Here is a 21,983-nt window from a genome sequence, read left to right on the forward strand (position 1 = left end):
ACCAGAGAACTAGGGAGGTAACGATAGGATGAGAAACAGGAGGGAAACACAGCTGGAACAGATCTAACACGATGAGAGAGGTAGGAAGCAAAACAAAAAACAATAACACAGGACACGAGACTGTCCAAGTAAAACAGGAAACAGGAGACACACTATAAGACACAGACTGAGTGAACATAGGGGACAGAGGAAGTGAGAGACACGACTGGGAAACAGATGAATAAACACGGAGACAGAACTTAAATTCACAAGAGACATGGCAGACTCCCTCAGGGGAGGCAAGGAAACAGAACCAGGAAGTATACTGAAGAATATAACATTAACCGGAAAGCACACACACTGCGTCACACACCCAGGATTGTGACAGGAAGACTATGGCATGAAAGAAACAAGAAATACAATGTTTTTTTTCTCCTGGTCTGGAAAACTATCCATACTTACACATTTAGTGTTTATCTTGTATTCTTCATAATTCTCCATGATGCTGCAGGGGATGTGGAGAGGATAGATGGTATCATGCCAGGAACCAGTGTGAAGTTAGTGGACTATGTCTTTCTTCCCCACCTTGAGTTTCTGGAGCTGAGTTTCACACCTGGGGACAGCTTTGCAGTTGTTCGCACCAAGAAACCTCTAGATGCAGATGCTCCGATGTCTGTAAGTTTGGGCAAACCTATTTCCCAGAAATTCCATATGTATTATAAATACAGCTTATTTTAAACATCAAAAGAAAAGGAAACATTTTCAGTAACTGCCAAATTAAAGATCTGCAAGCATACTCCTATTGATTGCAATACAGTATCTTCCCATTGCAGCTGAAGACCAATATACTAAACCCTTTAAAAACTTAATGGGAGCCTTTTGTAATAAAATGCCAAAAACATATGTAAAAAAAAAAATATGTAAATCAGTGCACTAAATAACCACAGCAGCATATAGTCTTACACATCAAAACATCCAAGTGAAATTCTGCTGCACACACAATGGGCAACACTTAAGAAATTCTACAATTATGCAACATTTTATTATAATCAGCTGCAGTTTTTATTAGATTTCATTATCTTTTTTTTTTTTTTATGCTGTTCGGTTTAGTTTAAACATAAATGACTCATTTGAAGGTAATCCACTGTGTTCCTGTCTTACAGAGTCCTACCACCCTGTATTATTCTGTCATGTGTGATGGTATAATTAAGGTGGGTGATATTCTGTGGTTGCAAAGTTTCAATATTTATGCATTACAAATATACATTACAAATGAAATATGTCAAATTATTTTATTTCATTTTTTATTTTACAGTACAATAACACTCGGACACTGAAAATCATAGATCTCAATGACAACGCTCCGATATTTGAAAAGAAACTGTATTCCAAAGATGTCTCTGAGGTTAGCCACTAAAATCTGTTAAAAAATGGAATGTAGACCAGTTGCATGATACATTTCTATAAATGTGAGAATCACACCTGTACTTAGGAGGAAAATTAAGAAGGATAGGATGGAACTACAAAACGTGTTTTTCTCTGGCTGTATATGATTTAACTTTTTCTTCTTTCAGACACTTAATCTGAATGCTGAGGTTATTCGAGTGACAGCTGTGGATGCAGACGCCACCTCACAAAACAACAGAGTGACATATTCCATTGTAAACACATTTAAAATTTCTTGAAAAGCTAGTGAGAGTATGTGTTTCTTAAGTAACGTGCAGTTCTATTTACTTGTCACTTCAGTGTTAGCTGAGAATAAAGCTCTTCACTAATTTTTGTGTTTCTTTTTTTGTGCATTTTTCTATGTAAAAAAGAAACATTTTTAATGCAAATGTTAGTGAAAATTATATAAATAATTAAGCTTTCACATAAGGTAATTCATACTGGTCGTCGGTAACGTGTCTGTATTTAATCTGTCATTATAAAAAGTAACAATAACAACATGGTGATGATGTTTTGGGCTTTTGTTGCTTTTTCATAAGACACCAGCCACAGAAGACTTTGAAGTTACTGACTCAGGGGCGTTTATGTTGAAAAGACGTTTGAACTACAACGCAGTCCAAAACTACCACTTTACTGTAACGGCCAAGGTGAGTTAAAATTATTTCGAGCAACTGAACTACTTCAATCAAGAACATCTATATGATTATAGTCTTACTATCCTTCGCTGCAGGATAACGGAGGATTGAATGACACAGCCTCGGTGGTGATTAATGTAGAGGACTTTGATAACTTGAATCCCTATTTCAGCCACAGTCTGTACCAGGCCTTTATTTCAGAGAACCAAGTAAGTCTCAAAATTTTAATTCTGTACACGTGGTGTTTTAATCACAGTCTTTAAATATTAATTCTGGAAATTTTGTTTTTTCCAATATGTTTTATGTTCCTTCTGAATTTCATGTCTACAAGACATGGGGTTTTTTTTACAAACAGATTTGATTTGATTTTATAGCCATGTTTACATGATGAACACAGTGCAGTAGTAAATGCAAATAAAACTATACAAAGACAAAAAAAACAAACATGAACAAGATTCAGAAATGCTGATGCTTTCTGAGAGGATAAACTCAGCCAAAACCAGCCAGAAGTCCAGAATTTTCTTCTTCTTTTTTTCTTCTTTTTCCTTAAATTTTCAAAACATCTAGACTAACATCACAAATCAGATTTCATTTACATATCTTCACTTTTTAAATTAAACATGTCAAAATCTGTTAGTTATTTGGGGCCCATCCTAGCTGTTATAGAGTAAAACGCAAGCAACGCTCTGGAAACGTCACTGCGGCAGCTTTGAAATACAGAATGTAACTCTCGTGTGTGTTGTGTACTTCAGCTTGGATTATTCCATACCATTCAACCAGAGACAATAAAGGCACAAGATGGAGATATTGGGATCAACATGACTTTAACTTATACCATCAGTGCTGGTAAATGCTTAAAAAAATGTGTTCAGTCTTTTGTTTTACTAATACGACATTAAACCTGTGAAAACCTCTAAATTATTTATGTTTGTTTAGTTTCTCCAGACAAATATCAAAGAAACTTCAACATTGACCCCTCCAGTGGAGTTTTGTCTGTGATTGCTGCCTTCGATAGAGAGGAAATGAACAGCAGCATGATCTCTATCAGCATCAAGGTACTGACATTTTAATCTATGCATTCATTAAGAGTAAAAAGGTCTGTTGTGTCAAAATGGTTCAGTCTTAGCTGAAGGCTCATCAAAATTTAACACACTTTTTTTTAAACACACAATTTTCACTTGTGTTACATATAGAATTTGCACAAAAGTTAAGAACGTGGCCCATATGAACAAATACTGCTATTCGTTATCTAAATCTAAATATCGCTCTGCTTTAATACTCTTCAGGCAGCCCAAACAGACGACAGTATGAAGACAACTGAGACAGTAGTGTCTGTCACTGTAGAGGATGTTAATGATAATGCTCCAGGGTTTGATGAACCCAGCTACTCTGTGACACTTGTGGAAAACTCGCCTGTTGATGCTGTTCTGTTCAAAGCTCCTGTCACTGATCTCGACCAGGTAGTCTACAGTTACAATACACATATGATTTCGAGATATATTCTGTCAGTTGATGCTGTTAATAATATATAAAAACTGCATGTATATTTTCATTCACTCTCTTCATTTTCATATTCACTCCTAGGGAGGGTTTGTGGGAACCATGAGGATCATCCCAGAGTCTGCTCCTTTCTCTATCAGCTCTGATGGGACAGTCAGAGTGAAAAACTCTACAGCTCTCGACCGAGAGACCACTGAAACAATCACATTTCAGGTCATTTAGATTTAAGATAAAACAACTGTCAGTATATACTGGGTCTTAATTCATGTTTAAAAAAAACTTGAAAACTCATTTTGAGCCATTCAGTTTTAAACAGATTAAAATAATTGAAACGTGGGAGAAAAACTGTGTTTTTCAAAGAGTAAAGTTTGTCCCAACTTTCATCTCAACTTTGTTCTTCGTACTAATTTTAAAGGTAGAAGCAAGAGAGCAACATGAACCCAACAATGTTGCAACAGCACAAGTTACTGTGACTCTTCTGGATGAAAACGACAACATTCCTAAATTCACCAGCGGCGTGTATGAGGGAAAAGTGTTTGCAAATCAAACAGAGGGATTGTTGCTGGTCCAGGTTAGTGAGTTCCTCTCAATAAGACATATAACTGCATGTGTATTTTTTTAATCACTTCAATTTACTCTTTTGCTTGCATTGCATTCAATCATACCAACTCAGAAAAATATTTTTTACAACTAAAAAAGATAATCACTTTCTCATGGCATTACTAAATCATATTTTATGCATATCATCCAAAGATATTGTTTTTTGTTTTTGCTGTTATCATCTTGTGTTTTGTTTTTTAATTTCCGTGACATTTAAACTGTGATTTGTATTATGTGACTCCAAGGTTAGGGCAGAAGATCCAGATGTCGATGCAAATGGGCAGATTAAATACTCTATTGACTTTGGGAACAGTAAAGGATACTTCACAATCGATGAAAACACCGGAGAAATTACACTAGCTAAAACCATTCCCCTGCAGGAAAACCAGATTTTGGAGTTCCCTCTCTATGTAACAGCAAAAGATGGTAGATTTTTTTATTATTATTATTATTATTGTTGTTGTTAATATTGTTGAGGTTGTTGTGGTTGCGGACATGGCTTGCCAGAATAGGTTATTCAATTTCAGAATCACTTATTCTGACATTCACTAAATCATAACTTACACACTGTGATTATTTGGCATGTATGCAGCACAACTGCAGCATATGTGCACAACTTCACCGCCTGCTTTCTTAGTTGCTATGCCTAAGTGTAATGTCATAGCAATCAATCCACTTTAGCATCATAACATTGTTACCTTGCATGTGCCAAGGTTTTTAATCTCATATGACTAATTCATATTTTTCACAGAACTTCATTGCTTTCAACAAGGCATTTTACAGTCAGTTCTGTCACCTGAGTAACTTTAAGATGGAAGTAACTACTGTTACATAATCTTAAAGTAGACCAGCTGACCTCTTAATGCCTGCCATCATTAAAGTAGCATAATATTCTTCTTCATCTGTCCTCTAGGTGGCGTCATACCTCGCTCCTCCTCAGCACAAGTGAATATTTTTGCTCCTGGTGATTCAAAACCTCAGTTTTTACAAAAACTTTACCATTTTACCATAGAGGAGGAGCAGGAGCCAGGAGTTGCAGTTCTTAAGGTATGTTTCCCAGTGAATTTGTGTGCAAACCAGTGTTTTTATCATCCAAATGTTCCTGTGTCAAATGCCAAGTTACATTTAGCTACTCACTGTTGTTGCTATAGTTAACTTTAAATGTCATAGTAGGATTTTGTCAATTCTGTATTTCTTTCAGGTTCACTTCCTTGCAGTACCTCCAGCTATTCCAGAGTTTTTAGTTACAACAGAAGGTGACAAATTCGAAATCTCCAACAGTGGTGAATTCACCACCAAGGTTAAGCTTGACCATGACGAAGGCCCTCAAAACTACTCAGTAGAAATTACCATCACTGACGGAACAACCAGTGACAGCGCCGTGGTTGAGGTCCAAGTCACTGACATCAATGACAACAGTCCAGTTTTTGCCTCCAGCTCAGTCACCAAATCTGTTCTGGAGGATGCAGAGGTAGGATTCAATGTTACTGCAGTTCCAGCTACAGACAAAGACAGTGGCTTCAACAAGGAGATCAGATATTCACTGAGAGGAGGAGAAGGGAGCTTTTCTATTGATCCTGTGTCTGGGATGGTCAGTTTGGCCGGCGCACTTGACAGGGAGACCAAGGCAGAATACAGCCTGCTGGTGGTGGCTGAAGATCAGGGTCGTCCAGCCAGGTCAGCCACAGCCACTCTGACGGTACAAGTATCTGACATCAACGATAACGCACCAAAGTTCTCAGTGGCTGAGTATCAGGTTGAAATCTTAGAAACAGAGTCAGTGGGTGCAAGCTTGCTCACCTTATCAGCTCTAGATCCTGATGAAAGTGTAAATGGAATAGTTACGTACAGCATTTTCCAGCAAAGCCCTTCATCAGACCCTGCTGTTTTTGATTTGGAGTCATCCACTGGGATCCTGCGACTGGCCCAGCCTCTGGACTACAGTGAGGCAAATATTTATACCCTAAAGGTTCAGGCCACTGATGGGGGAACACCCTCTTTAAATGGGAATGGCTCAGTGGTGGTGAAGATAAAGGACGTGAATAATAACCCACCTGAGTTCAGTAAGGAAATCAATCACATACTCATCTATGAGAACCTGCCCGGTGGTGCATCCATCCTGGTGCTGGAAGTTACTGACAAGGATGAGGTGAGTTACATGACCGGGTCCAGCTATGATAAGTTTTGGTTCTTATTTGGTCTACTGTGCAAAAAGACCAAAGTGTTTTTCCACAGTTGTACTGATATATCAGTATATGCACCTGATTTGTTCTTAATAATTACCTTTGGTTATGAAGACGTCTTATTTAACATAACTACCTTCCTTTTTAGGGTGGCTTCTCCAATGGCTACTTCCTTTACAACAATGACACGTTTGAGATCAATAAGCAGGGAGTCGTCTCACTGAGAAGAGATGTAGCCTTGGACAGAGAGACAATAGACAGCTATTTGTTACAGGTAAATATACAACATATGTATGGATACTGAAAATTGTGATATTATATTGTCTTGCACTATTGTTTAAAACGTAATTAATACATGGCATTCTTAGATTGCCATGTATTAACGTATACACACATCAAATATTTTCTGTTTTTAAAACTTAAATACTTATAACCCAATGGTGAGCCACTGAACCATTTTTGAAATTATTACATTGGGAATAGAAGAACGAGAGGCACAGAATCAGTTCAGCAATAGTTTTCTCATTTTTTCATTATTCAGTCCTCTTTCCATTTTCTTTTTATGTGTAAAAATATAACTTTACTGTAGTTAATTTGTGCAATGTTAAAAAGCAAAAATAACAATAATAATAAGTTAAAGGGAACAAATACTATGTGCCCAGGCTAAATTTTATGTTTTTTGGTTAAAAAAAGTAACTTGGTGTCTAAGAGCTAAAGTTAGTAGAATCCTGTGGGGGAGGTTTCAGTAACTTTCTGTGTTTTCTGTGTCTCTATTCAGGTTGTCGCAGTGGATCAGGTGACTGATGGTCTGAGTTCCACGGCTCAGCTGAATATCACAATCCTTGATTACAATGACAATTCTCCACAATTCCCAAGCATTCCTGACCCACTGATGATCATTGAAGGCGATTACTCAGTGGAAAGCCCAGGAGAAATTTTTACCATCACACCCACAGACGCAGACCTTGGGCTAAATGGAGAGGTCACCCTCTCCCTTATCTCCCCCCACCCAGTCTTTAGATTCAGAGAGGTGAGGCAAAAGGGAAAAAACAGCTGGGAACATTTTCCAACATGCCAGAATTCCGCTTTTTGTCTATTATAGCGACTGCTTTACCTGACATGATGTTATATATTGCCACACACATATTAATTCTGTTCATTTGTATTAGCGCAATCTGAAGTCTGAACCTTTGGCACAAAATGAGCCTTATTTAGTATGCAGTATAAGAGGACATAAACTTCTAAAAAAAGAAAGAAAAACAAATAAACGAACGCTTAAAACACATCAGATATCCATGGATACACCTCCACAGACAGGTATGCCGTTGGCTAGCATGGCGTTATCCATGCTTCTCCATACCCTTTCTTGTTAGGCTCAGGGTGAATTTGCTTTCAGCAGGGTACAAGTGGTGGACCTGCCAATTCTATGGCAAATTCTGATCAGGCTCCACAGACAGTGCCAGACAGTGAGTACAGGGCCCATTAGATAATGTTGGGCCCTCAGTCCACCCTAATGAAGTCTGTTTCTGATTGTTTGCTCAGAGACATTCATAGCACTGGCCTGAAGGAGGTAATTTTGTAGGACTGACAGTGCTCATCCTGTTCCTCTTTGCACAAAGGAGCAGATACTAGTCCAGCTGATGGATTAAGACCTTCTATGGCCCTTTCCACTTATGTAGAGTAACTGCCTGTGACCTGGAATCTCCACCATATTACTGAGACTTTATGAGACACAGCAAACCTTCTGTCAATGACACATGTTGATGTGCCATCCTGGAGGAGTGGTAATACCTGTGCAACCTCCGTAGAGTCCAAGAATCACCTCACACTGCCATGCTACTGATACAAGCTGAATGTAAAGCCAGTGAAAAAACAGTCAGAAAATATGTTGAGGGACAAAAGGTCAGTGTCCCCCACCTGTAAAACCATTCATTCATGTTTTGGGGGCTTCTCTCCTTGTTGCTCCTCTAAAGCACCTGATGATAATTCTGTTAACACCAAAGCAGCTGAAAATGATTAACAATCCCCTTTGCTACTTAACTGACCAGATCAATATCCTACTCTGATTGAAAAAGTTTTCCTTTATTTTATTTTTATTTGGTTTTATTTTAGTGTATATGACAGAAAATAAGGAAAGTCATACTCACAATAGAAATGTATAATAGGGCCTTAATTAATTAATCAATTACAGTAGTTGTGGGCTCTACAATGCACTGTATTGGGAAGCAGCAACAAAAGTTACAGTATAGACATTGTTCGCAGTGCTGCATATTTTAGGATTGGATGGAAAAATCTGTCCTAAAGAGGCGCAAAATGATTGTTTCACTATTATGTGAGTGCTCTTGGGCTGGTTGTAGTTATGTTGTAGGTATAGTATAATTATGTTGGATGTGTGTTGCAGTTTCATGTGTTGTGTTACAGGATGGGACATTGCTGGCTATTGGTCCTTTGGATCGGGAGAGCAGGGAAACATATGACCTGACTGTGACGGCTTTAGACAAAGGCAACCCTCCAAGAGAGGTAACTACAGAAAATGCTTACAGACCCTGAAACAGCCAACATTCCAAAAAAGTTCTTGTATTTTACAAAATTAGGTCTACTTTTGGTCCAGTTGAGTATTTTCACATCAGAAAGGCACTCTTAAGTTGTACTTGACAATTACTATTGTAATTGAACTTTGGACTTTGAACACCAGAACTTCACCTCGATCAGAGTGAGCCTAGCTGACCTGAACGACAACAACCCCGTTTTCAGTTCCAGCGACTACGTCAGCACCATCCTGCTGAAAGACGCAGAGGAAGGAAAGCTTTTGCTCACGCTGTCTGCTACTGACAGAGACACGGGGAACAATTCTCTCGTCACCTACAGGTCAGTTCAGATGGACAGGACGCTTTTGGAATGTGACTGCAAAGTCATTTCACCTTCTTTATGTAACAAATTGAAAGTTGGAAGGCTTTGGGAAATTTCAGGGACTCTGCAATTATGTTTTTTTGTAACACGATAATACATTACAAACTATAAATACTACGAGTGTTATTCTTTTTTGGGCTGTTTTTAAACGAACTCCTATCTTTATGATTCTGACTTTTCTGTTTGATTCTGGTTTCCTTATATCATTCTACTTCTCAACAAAAACGACTCTACAATATTAGAGAAAAAACACTCAAACAATCAGGCAATCCCTGATAAGCAAGCACCTGGTTATGGTGTAAAGAACACATTCAAGGAGGTGCAACCATCTGCTACATAGGAAGACAAGGACAAAAAATCATACTATGGGAGAGAGGAGTTAAAAGTTAATGACATGAGGTAGAATGGTAAATGGCCTGTATTTATATAGCGCTTTACTAGTCCCTAAGGACCCCAAAGCGCTTTACATATCCAGTCATCCACCCATTCACACACACAATCACACACTGATGATGGCAGCTACATTGTAGCCACAGCCACCCTGGGGCGCACTGACAGAGGCGAGGCTGCCGAACACTGGCGCCACCGGGCCCTCTGACCACCAGTAGGCAACGGGTGAAGTGTCTTGCCCAAGGACACAACGACCGAGACTGTCCAAGCCGGGGCTCGAACCGGCAACCTTCCGATTACAAGGCGAACTCCCAACTCTTGAGCCACGATCGCCCATGTAAATGCATCGTGAGTGAAAAGAGGAGAGGAGGAATGCTCAGTGCATCATAGAAAAGTCTCCCAACATTCTAGCAACTCTGCAATGGCAGAGTTCAGGGTTACCTGATCCAGCTCTAAGTATAGGTTTAATTGTCTGTGTAGTAAAGACCTGGTACCACCAAAGTGAATGCTGTTGCAATGCAGTGACTGCATCGTCACGCCAGGGCATGTTTCAAAATGGTGCTCTATGTGAGTGGAAAGACCGGGCAGGTGAGAAACACATCTCCAAAACGTTGTTGCAATGCAGCAACATCTGCTCTCTGAGCCTGTGTGAGATGGTTGTCACAATGGAGTGAGGATGGAAGCTAAATTTGGCACTTCTGGCCCCAACTTCTTTCTTTCCTTAAATCGGTTCGCCAGAGATGGATTCAGCCTGTCTTTATGCTTTCAGGAGGCTCAGGTGATATGATTTGTGTGGCTTGCTTGATTTGGTCACAAATCTGACGCAGGGCTAAGAGCAATTTATCTCCCAGTGAAAACTGTCTGAGTTGTAAATGTTGTAAAGTCACTGCTGACATTCCTGGGCCTGGAACAAATTCTCCCGTGACAACCTGCGCAACACTGGCGCACATCCCCTCAGATGTCCAGCTACTAAAATTGGGCAATGATTTACTCCAGATTTTTATCATAACTCTGGAGTAAATGGAAAATAGCCTGGAAAATAAATTCCCGCCTGCTTTTAGGCACCAACAACTAGGCGTGCTCTTCCTGTGTATGAGTCTCATGACTAGGGATGGGTACCGGTGTCCGGTGCCATGATGGCACCGGTTCTGACATAAACGGTAGTAACCAGACCGAAAAGCAGCGCACATTTCGGTGCTTTTTTTTTCCTGAGCTGTGATACACTTCTAGCCAATCATTTTACGTTTCCGAGGATAGTAGGCGGGGCCAGGTACGTACGTTCTGTTAGAGCAGAGCTACAGATTAGAAATGTCCAAGGCGAAGCGGTCAAAAGTCTGGCTGTACTTCACAGCAAAATATGCAAACTCAGCAGCAACAAGTGCTTTAAGCTGATACTGTGCAAAGGAGGTAACACCAAGAATCCGATGAAACACCTGGCGACGCATAGCGTTTTTTTTAAAAGCCGAGAAATGCGCCGTATTTGATGGCAGCAGCAGCCGTTCTTCTCTGTTGTTCGCGTGTAATTTACGCTGAGTAGGCTAACCACGTTATTACATTAATGCATGTAAGGTGAACTAGCAAACATCATCGTAGCTACATGCGGCTGTCTTCTTGTTTGATGGCAGATACTCCCTTCACCCTGGCCAAAAAGGCTAAAATGACCAAAGAAAAAGAGGGAAACAGCTAAACATGAGAGGTTTTTGGACAAAGTTTGTGTTTTTTCCATTGTTTAAGCACTGCTTCCAGCCAAGAGTGATACCATATATGCCCCATAGCTGCAGAAAAGGCTAACATTGTTATCTTTTTACATAAAACCAGCTGAATATGAGAGGTTTTTGGACCAATTTTGTGTTCTCCATTCTTTAAGCACCGGTTTGAGCACCGTTTGAGCACCGGCACCGTTTCAAAAGTACCGATTTGGCACCGGTATCGGATAAAACCTAAACGATACCCATCCCTACTCATGACTCACTCAATATAAACTGTCACTCATTACAAAATACAGAAATTTCAGTGCTACATCAACTTTGATCACTTGTTGAAAGGCTGAGCTCAGACTGTCATCACTGCTCTTGTGGGAAATCTTTTGTGGAGCAAATCACCGGAGCCAGTGGGCTCTCACGTGAAGGCCCCACCATTTCTTCTTCCCCAGAGTTGGTGTCTGATGACTTCGAGGTAACAACTGAGCACAGCACAGGCATACATACTTCTGTATGTTTCTCCTGGGCTGGGTGAGGGTGTCAGAAGGCTGGTGGTGCACATCATCTGCGCAGCTTCCACGAGTGGACATTCTTGGCAAATGTTTCCTGGCCACCCACACGTCCAGCACTCCTGCCCTAACTGTCATGCTGCTCCCGGTGGGCAGGGCACAGCATCCATAGCCACAGCAAAACATATGTGTGCAACCAAAGTCCACAGTTGAATTAAGTAGATCCAGCATGTTCTTGTTTTCAGCTGAGGGAAGCATGTATTTTTTTTCTATAGTATTGTATAGGCGGAAGAGTCATTGTGTACGTGAATATTTTTTTGTTTGTTTGTTTGTATTTAATTTTTTTATCTATTAAAATGCATGGATTAAACATATTCCAAGATAGTTTAGTGTTGTTGTATGTTGTTGTAGCAGGAGTATTTATTAAGGTTCCTTAAATGTATTTTTTTCATTTTTGCTGTTTTAGTTTCTCTGGAGAAGGTTCTCCATACTTGGACCTAAACACCCAGACTGGGAATGTGACTTTGACCTCTAAATTTGCTGATTTAACAGAAGATACCGCACTGGTGCTGACAGCTGTGGCCACAGACCACGGCCAGCCCCCTTTGAGCACCACGGGTCAGTCTAACGGCTCTTGGCATCATTGGTTATTTGAGCTTTATTTTTTGATTTAACTGTAAACCATAACATCATAGTATGCATGCATTTTAACCTTCCCAAGTTTAGAAATAAATGCATTCCTGCTTTGTATTGGGAACAGATTGATAGGAAAGGAAAGAAGTAAAACTGAAATGTTACAGCCCTGCATGGGGAAAATGTGAGGCATAAACAATCTAGAGTTGTGTTTTTGCGGAAAATTCATCTTCAAAAACAGACTGTGAAAAAAAGGAAGTTGACATGAAGAGATAACAGTCTAACGTTACAATTTACAATTGACATTTAAAGTGACCTTGAAGTGGTTTAAAGTGACCAATGTAGCAGCTTTAAAGTTTACAGTATGAGTGAAATAAAGTGACCAACATGAGCAGGATTCCTGAGTGTAGGATTGTCTATAGAGCAACATCTGTATTTACAAAGGCAGTGGTATCAAAGGCTGTTGAGGTTGTTGGGCTTGACAGAAAAGTGTAACTCTGTGTTATCTGCATAGTAATGGTAGGAGATTCCATTAAAACCATTAAGTAGGTGACCCAGTAGTCTGTCAAGGGTGGATTGGACCACCCTTGACTGCTGCCTAACACACATAGCACCTGACCCCTATGGTGCCTCGTGCTATTGGTGGAATTACAGAAGGGCAGGCCCATGACTCCTCTAAGGCTGCACCCAGCCAGGCTCCATGAGCAAAGGGGGCAAACAGACGCTCTTCCTTGAGCTCCCTTCTCAGCTAATTGTGCCTCCACTCTGGGGGTGGGGACACAATAAGCTTATCCCTGGCAGGGTAAACTGGTTCCTTGGTTAATATCTTCTCATAGGTGTCATCTGCAGTATGTAGAAATGTGTAAAAATGTTTATGAATAACTCAAACACTGGACACATTTGAAAAACGTATGTTTAGACATAATGCTATATTTTATTAGTCTTCAGTTCCAGTCACTGCTTGATCAGGATTAGGAATAAATTAATAAATAATGATTTATTGGAAGTTAACATGATTTGACTTTAAAAGCATCTTTTCACAATGTTAACCAATTCAGTTCAGTTCAGTTTTATTTCTATAGCATGGAAAATTATTCGACTCAGCTACGAATTACACAAAAAAATCGACAGAAATTTCAGTATGTACTAAGAAATCCTAAATTTTGTATGGACCGTTAAGTTTCTAAAAATTAACAAATTAATTGTTCATGTGAAGATCCTGTTCGATGCATTTAAAAAATTAGCTTCACCTGTGTGGGAGTTTAACCCATGAGCATTCTGTGCTATAATTTCCCTGCAGCTCGTGTTGTGGTGAATCTACACATTTCCAGTCTGACTGAGACTGTGGCATTCCTGAGCTCCTCCTATAACTTCAGCCTGCCTGAGAACCAGGAAGCAGGGGTTTTGGTAGGCAAGGTCACTGCCTCCTCAGGAAGCAACCTTTACAATGTCACGTATTCGCTGAATACACACAAAGACCTGTTCTCCATAAACCTCAGTGGAGCTATCTTCACCAAAGCACAGCTCGACAAAGAACAGCAGGAATGGTACTTCTTGGAAGTGGAGGTTGTGGACACACGGAATCCACCTACATCAGCAATGACGACGGTATTGACTTTAACAAAAATGAGCTATTTCAATTCAATTCAATTTTATTTATATAGCGCCAAATCACAACATAAGTCGCCTCAAGGCGCTTCATAAAATTCACTGATTGCAGAGGAACAGAGGAAGGGAACAGAATTAGATAGAAGGTATGTCAAGATGGCACAGCAAATGTGATCTGGTGTGTCTACAACAGACTAGCATAAAGTTTTCATGAAGTGTTACTAGAGCTCCTTGGCAATCCAAGCATGACCAAATACGTGTCCTTGTATTTTAAATTTTAATTAATTAATTGTAAAGTAATCCTTTGAGTTTACTTGTAGTGTTATTAACATGAGATTAGTCTCAAAGTCAGGAAATTTATTATTACAGTAGCAGAGTGAACACAGCAGGGATAAATACATACAGCATAACCTAACTACAATAATACTATACCAAAACAATACTGTAGTACTGTATTGCAGAGTTTTGTTTTTTGTTTGGTTCTGTATATCTGTGCATATGTATATACACAGATATGATACAAAATACAGTTGATGGGAGAGAGAGAGAGAAGTCTAGCAAAAACTAAATGCTTCATAGTGCAGTGGACAGTGTTGCACATTGAGATATGTACAGACCATGTGTGTATCCTCATGTTCATTTCTGTTAGACATAGTAGACTCTGGAAAAAAAAGGCATCCAAAATCTCTCCTGGGTACGGCAACCTGTCACTGAAGGAGCTTCTTAGTGCTGCATGAGGTGGGAGGTGTTCTCTAACAAGGATGGTAGCTTAGCTACTGTTCTCCTGTTGCTCACTGTTTCCGTTGAATCAAGAGGTTATCCCAGCATAGAGCTGGCCTTCTTGATCAAACTGTTTAGTTTCTTTCTGTCCCCAGCAGAGCTACTGCTGCCCCAGCAGACTACACCATAAGAGATGGCTGATGCCACCACAGAGTCATAGGAGCTATACCTGCACTCCAAAACACCCAAGTCTCAGTAGGAGATACCAGCTGTTTCTGTAGATGGCATTTGTGTTAGTCGTTAATAACCATGTACTTATGAGTCCATGATCTCAATATCCGTTCCATGGATGGTTTCTTCTGAAAGTGGAGGATGTTTGGCGCCTGCAAAAGTCCTTGTTATACCCATGGGGGACATGGCCAACAACTGAGTCATCAGAGACTCAAAAGCAGTTAGCCGAGTTGTAGAAGTATCCGGTGCATATAGTGAAAAGAAACGGATCCAGGACTTCTGCTTGTTGGTCATCTATACTGCCGGGGAGCCCATCACCAACACAATTCTCGATCTATATGTACTGAGGCCTGTTGGTAAGGTAGTCCAGAATTCATGTGGTGAGGTGATGGTCCACATCTTTGTACTCCTGCCATGATTGTGGGTATGATAGTGTTCAAAGCAATAGGAAAAGATATACTCAGTTATGCTGATATACTCAGCTATGTACTGGAGGTCAGGGGCAGCACACAGGCAATGTAGTGGATAAGTGTGAAAGGAGTTAAGGTGGGATGGGCAGTCACTAGAATGCCAAGATGATGATGGTTGTGGCAGTAGTTGCTGCACTGGGAGCAGACCCGGCAGATGATGAATCTGCCTTATCTGAGTTTACTCACCGTAATCCAAACAAGCAACAGAAAATTCTGTTTCTTAAAGCCCGAGATTGAAGGTGTTTTCCCCTCCCCCTCTCCTCAGCGATCTCTTTACAACCTTCATTTCTTCCTTGATTCCTCACTTGAGCGTGGACTTGATTCTCCTTTTCTGCTTAAGGGCAGCCTTGATATTATGAGTGATCCACAGTTTATTGTTAGAGAAACAAAGTACAGTCCCGGTGGGTATGGCATTATGTACACAGATATTAAAGTAGTCCATAATGCAATTGTAAGGTCAAATACCTACAGTCATTCAAATCATGCTTTACTTATCGCCTTGTTTTTAAGCTCTAGGCAAGGTTACCCAAGCATTAAGATAGCCAAAGACTCTCATTGCCGTCTAATCATTTTACAAACTAGAGGAATGTGACATTGAAATGCTTTAAGCATTGCACAGAAATTCTCTTCAATGTTTCTTTCTGTCTCAGGTTAGAGTTCAGGTGAAGGATGTGAACGAGTCACCACAGTTTCCCCCAGAGGTTTATAGTGCCTCTGTATTCAGCATCGCCCCCTATAAAACTCCCGTCATCCAAGTGAAGGTAAACACACCCAACTTTTTCAGTTTCCATCTGTCTGGAAATAATATAATGGTTCTGCGAATGTTTGCCTCCTTTGATTTTATGTTTACATAAAAGGCATCTGCTATCATGCAATGTACTTTGAACTGAAATCCACTCAGTAATCTGTTCATGGTTAATGTGTCTGTGAGCAGCAATGAAACACACCACATCACCAGGAATCAGAGAAAAGCATTCACAGCAACACTTCCTACATCTTCCAGTATGTCAAGTGTCCTGGCTGAGTAATCACCAATGAAAACACTAAATCAGTCAGTGTGACGTGTGCACTGCCAGTAAACACAGCGACAAGAAACATCTAGTGAAGTTAAAAAGATACGTCAAAGATGAAGATTTATGCTTAAAAATGTAAAACTAAAAGCTGTTTCTCCTAAGTGGAACGAGTATTAAGCTTTTATTGTGTATTAAATGAAAATACAGCAATATTATTGGCTAACTGTGCTTAGAATATAAAAAGAACAATTTGCAAAAGAATGACAGTTATTACAAATTTAAATAAATTACATTGTTAAAACTGAAGCATAAATGATTAAGCAGCATTATACTGCTGTCACTCACTGATGTGCAGCTAGTTTGGATAACTTAGTTTTAGACTTTTGGTTTAATCCAGTAGCTCACAAATTAGTATCAACTACAATCGACTACATTAGTTCATAAAGGTTTTAAGTGCTTTTTTTGCTCTCTACCTCCAGGCTTCAGATCCTGATGTTGGAGATGTGGGGCAGCTGGTCTACAGTTTGACAGCAGAAAGTCCTTATTTTGACATTAACCCATCCTCAGGTCTGGTCTATGTGATCTCAGCAACAGAACTGGCTGGACAGACAGCTAAAATGGAGGTGAAGGCCACTGATCCCCACGATCTTCATGCTACCGCTGTAGTGGAGGTGAGTGTTTAAGACCCCCCCGCTTTCCTGTCCACTCTGCTCCAACGAATAAAGGCAAAAGTCTTTATTAATAATAATTACACAAAAAAGAACTGATAGCTGATTTTCATATGCATAAATACAAAGTATTTCCTTTTAATTCATCTTCTTGTTTATTTTGTTCAATAAAACAGGTTAATAAGAAGTTAAATTCCAAGTTAAATTAATCTCTCTTCTGCCCCCAGGTGATGGTTCAGGCAAGTGCAAGCAGCTCCAACGTTGTGACCATCTCACTTAATCAGCCTGCTAACATTGTGGAGAAGAAAGTTGAAGATTTATCGACGTAAGACAGGTTTAGCTGGTGTTAAAGATTGCTTTCTATAATCCACTTCTGTTACTTCTAATAGATTTTTGTGTCTCCCAGGTCTTTGGGCAAAGTTCTGGGCTGGACTGTGAACATCGTTCAGGTGTTCAGCGCTAACGATGGATCCACTGGCACCCGAAACCTGAGAGTTTCTGTGAGGACTTTGGTCCGTTTCTTTGCTGTAGATGGAGGGGAGGTTGTTTCCTCTGAAGCAGTCATAAAGTAAGAGACTGACTTCTAATGTGTTCTACATCAGGCCCATCTGTTAGACACTCAGTATTGTTTTGCTTTGGTTTTTAGCAAACTTGCCTGAAATTCATTAGTCTGAGTAATGTTGATTTTGAGTAATTTTCCAGAGGCACCTACCATTTTGACCAGTTTGAAATCTAAACCTGGTCTCATAAAAATTAACTTCTATATTTAGATATAATCAGGGAAAGATCACCTTGGTGAACTGTGTAAAAAGGTCATGTGACAGATTTCTTTTGACCTCTTGCTGTCTGATCCACCAGGAAACTGCAGAGCCAATCAAATGCTGTGAATGCAGAGCTGTCTCAGTTGTTTGGGGAGGAGCTTCATTTTGATGTTGAGATGGTGGACCCTCAAGGGTCCACCTCCAATCAGGTGCTGGTCATTGCTCTGGGCGTCCTGTTTGGGCTGAGCACCCTGGGATTGATTCTTGCTGTTGCGTTTCTCATCAGGTGAGATTGCAGTGTTTCAACTGTTGCTACACATTTTCTTCAAATTGGTTAAATTGTTTTCTTGGCTCAAAAGCAGACAATAATTGTCCAAGTGGACAAAAAAGAAAATACTGCCGCTTCAAATTTGTAATTTAACTCATTATTTCTATACTGTTGTTTTTAAAAATGGTAAAGTTTACCAAAACAATTTGTATATCATTCAATTCAAATCAGTTTTATTCATATATTGCCAAGTCACAACAACAATCGCCCTGATGTGCTTTATATTGTAAGGTAATAACCCTACAACGTTAGAAAGAAACCCCAACATTCACACGACCTCCTATGAGCAAGCACTTGTCAACAGTGCGAAAGAAAAACGCCCTTTTAACATGCAAGCAATACCAGGCCAGACCTCAACTGGTTTGGAGTGGAGAAAAGACACACAGTGATTTAAAAAAAAAAAAGTATGAATATATAGAATAAATTAACCTTATGTTGAGGTTTTTTTAATTCTCTGCCTGGCATCAGCTGAACTATTTCAGTACTTTGTAGAGTTTGATAACTGTTTTGCGACAGCTGTTCAAACTGCAAATAGTACAAATAATTTTGAGTCTATATTGCGTCACCTTAAAGATCATATTGAAGATCCCCCCTACCCAGGGGGAAATTGCACCCAAAAGCATAGCTTCTGGGATCACTGGAATGTATTAAGCCCTCTACTTCAACTTCACAGTGGGATTGATTTATGTGTTTATCCTGACAGGTTCCATAGGAAGGGGAAACATCAGAAGAGTTCAGACAAAGAACATCTTACCAAGAACGAACAGTCTGAGAGTTCCATGTAAGATGTCTAAGAAATTAATTTTATATCACAGTTGTGTATGTCAAGCATTTTTTAAATGTTGTCTTCCTGTTATATTTCAGAAATAGTTCTCGAAAACCTTCACACACCTCTGAACAGGTACATTTTACCCAAATGTAATCCAAAAACCACAGTTTGCTTCAGCTGCTGCTGATCGGTGATTTGTGTTACAGAAAAGCTCACATGAGTTTATTGATTGATGTGTTTATCCTGACAGGTTCCAGGGAAAGGGGACACATCAGATTCCAGACCTTCAAGTCCGTCGTCTGAGTCTATGACCAGCAGCCACCATTTCTGAGCTGAAAGTGTTTCTACATGACATAAGAATCAACACCATAAACCAGGGGTGTCAAACTCAAATACACAGTGGGCCAAAATTCAAAACTGGAACAAAGTCAATATTTATTGAAAAAAAAATCTTCCTCCAGATATCAGAATGAATCTTTTCTTATGGACTCAAATAAGTTTTGCTGGAAAACTGAATATGGAACAAGCAAAGCTTAATACTAAACTATATATATTAGCTGTATAATACCAGTAGGCCAGCTCTGATAGTCATTTGGTATGGCTTCGCGGGCCAAATGTAATTAGGCTGCGGGCCAGAGTTTGACACCTATGCCATAAACACAATAACTGAACATGTATTTAATTTTTCCACTTGTCTTGATATTTTATTTTTTAATGAATGAACATGAATGAAAATGAGAGTGAATAAAAGTTGAGAGGCACTCGGTGTATGCACAAGATGTACAGAAATAAACTACAAGAATGATTATTATTTTCTGAAAGTTATTCATAACACAAATGCAAAACTTTGGCCAATAAAAGTTTAGCCTTTCTGAACGAGAATATTCTAGATATGCAAAGGTTTTAGTGCTCCCTTTTAAACACTCACACCAGACAGAGCACATACAAATAGATAAAGAGACACTGACATACAGAAAAGCCTATGAAGAGACTCAGGGAGGGCCGACTCTGTCTGTTCTAATTCTTGAATAGGAAAATGAATCAAATTATAGTAGAATTTGTTTTAAATAACACTATGCATTATGTAAACAGAGTTCAGAAGTAAAGCAGCAATGAAAATATGCACAGGCTCATGGAGAATTTTGTTTTATCCAAGTAAGGCACACACTGATTAAAGCAGAGTATAAGAATATATACAGTAAAAATAATCAAAGTTACTGTAACTGTTGAACACCACGATATCAGATCATCCCTCTGTTCCTGTGCTACTGCGAGTGTGACTACCGCCCCCCTCTGCACAGCGCAAGGCACAAGGCTCGCGTGCTGAGTGAAGCAGAAAAAAAGTGCGAGAGAGAGAAAGAGAGAGAGGGTGAGAGAAGGAAAAAAAAACCCACGGCTTGCAATAAGGAGCCGGCTCGCGTCGTTCACGTCAAAGACCGGCTCTAAGAGCCGTTTCGTTCGTGACCGACACATCACTATACTGTCGGCATCAGGACCAGCAGAGTCAACCTGATGATCTTCATTATGACTGAACTCAGTAAAAATAAGACCACACACAGCAGATCTGTGTAATGTACAATTTGGTCAACACATTAGTTTTATTTGCGGTGCTGTGGTGGCACAGACTTTGTATGTTAGTTCACATGACTGTATAATTTATTTTCATTGACTTAAAATGAGCAACATCCTTTTTTGTTATCCTTTTGTTGTTACTTTTCCCTGGCACACTCTCTCACAGTCTGTTCTCTAAAACCTAAAAGAGGAATTATGGATTGGATCAACTGGTCCCTAAATGCAATTGACACCCCTTTCTCAACGAGAAGTTTGGGCTCGGGTGAGCCTGAGTGCTGAAGATATCTACCTATTCGGAACCATGGTAACAGGGTTCTGATTGGAGCTGGCTTGGCCCTGACTTATCGAAGAATTAAGAAAGCAGAACCGGCTGTTCAACCCCCCACAAGGCTGCCCGCTGGGATTGAAACGATGGGAAGAGGCGTGAGTTTCTCAAAATGGGCTCATTGAGTCAGCACGGATAAGATCTTGGAGAGGCTACAGCTGCTGTGAATACTCAGAATAAGATCTCTGACTGCAGACTGGATGACATCTCGGAGGGGCTCGCTCGGAATAAGATCTCTGGGCGCAAATTGGATGACATCTCGGGGAGGCACACTGCTGTGAGTTCTCAGAAATCGGCTCCTTGAGCACAAGAAATGACAACATCACAGAACGCAAGTATGGAGAAGCTCGCGGCTCTCCAACGGGAGATTGAGAGACCAGTGTTGGACTGTAGAACTGCTTTGAAATTCATATGAGCTGTTCTCAAAAAGCCATCTCTAGACCCAGCAGTCTTAGCTAATTATAGGCCAATCTCCAACCTTCCTTTCATATCAAACATCCTTGAAAGAGTAGTTGTCAAACAGCTAACAGATCATCTGCAGAGGAATGGCTTATTTGAAGAGTCTCAGTCAGGTTTCAGAGCTCATCACAGCACAGAAACAGCTTTAGTGAAGGTTACAAATGATCTTCTTATGGCCTCTGACAGTGGACTCATCTCTGTGCTTGTCCTGCTAGACCTCAGTGCAGCGTTCGATACTGTCGACCATAATATCCTATTAGAGCGATTAGAACATGCTGTAGGTATTACAGGTACTGCGCTGCAGTGGTTTGTATCATATCTATCTAATAGACTCCAGTTTGTGCATGTAAATGGAGAGTCCTCTTCACACACTGAGGTTAATTATGGAGTTCCACAGGGTTCAGTGCTAGGACCAATTCTGTTTACATTATACATGCTTCCCTTAGGCAGCATCATTAGAAGACATAGCATACATTTACACATGCAGATGACACCCAGCTCTATCTGTCCATGAAGCCAGATAACACACACCAATTAGTTAAACTGCAGGAATGTCTTAAAGACATAAAGACCT

The 21,983-nt window shown here is 40.0% G+C and overlaps 1 protein-coding gene across 1 annotated transcript; it reads left to right on the forward strand.

Moving 5' to 3' along the window:
* The first annotated feature begins 256 nt into the window (after nt 1–256).
* LOC113024751 (protocadherin Fat 4) lies at nt 257–19,864 on the forward strand. Its single transcript, XM_080302615.1, has 26 exons — nt 257–299; nt 491–654; nt 1,965–2,072; nt 2,156–2,269; nt 2,813–2,906; nt 2,997–3,115; nt 3,347–3,520; nt 3,645–3,773; nt 3,976–4,131; nt 4,406–4,586; nt 5,074–5,207; nt 5,362–6,309; nt 6,492–6,617; nt 7,122–7,373; nt 8,765–8,863; nt 9,039–9,211; nt 12,319–12,470; nt 13,786–14,093; nt 16,165–16,275; nt 17,007–17,198; nt 17,423–17,520; nt 17,602–17,763; nt 18,054–18,242; nt 18,988–19,065; nt 19,149–19,185; nt 19,304–19,864. The coding sequence occupies exons 1-26, from the start codon at nt 257–259 to the stop codon at nt 19,382–19,384; spliced, it is 4,422 nt and encodes a 1,473-aa protein (XP_080158741.1). The 3' UTR covers nt 19,385–19,864.
* The last annotated feature ends 2,119 nt before the right edge of the window (nt 19,865–21,983 follow it).

The sequence above is a fragment of the Astatotilapia calliptera genome, chromosome 6 (assembly GCF_964374335.1).
Source record: "Astatotilapia calliptera chromosome 6, fAstCal68.1, whole genome shotgun sequence".
NCBI classification, from domain to species: Eukaryota; Metazoa; Chordata; class Actinopteri; order Cichliformes; family Cichlidae; genus Astatotilapia; species Astatotilapia calliptera.

Bases quoted from the DNA above. Each gene is read 5' to 3' on its own strand.
- LOC113024751 (XM_080302615.1), top strand. From the start codon at position 257: ATGGCAGACTCCCTCAGGGGAGGCAAGGAAACAGAACCAGGAA. The intron at 7,374-8,764 runs GTGAGGCAAAAG...GTTGTGTTACAG, and splicing joins CAGTCTTTAGATTCAGAGAG to GATGGGACATTGCTGGCTAT. The intron at 16,276-17,006 runs GTAAACACACCC...CTCTACCTCCAG, and splicing joins CTCCCGTCATCCAAGTGAAG to GCTTCAGATCCTGATGTTGG.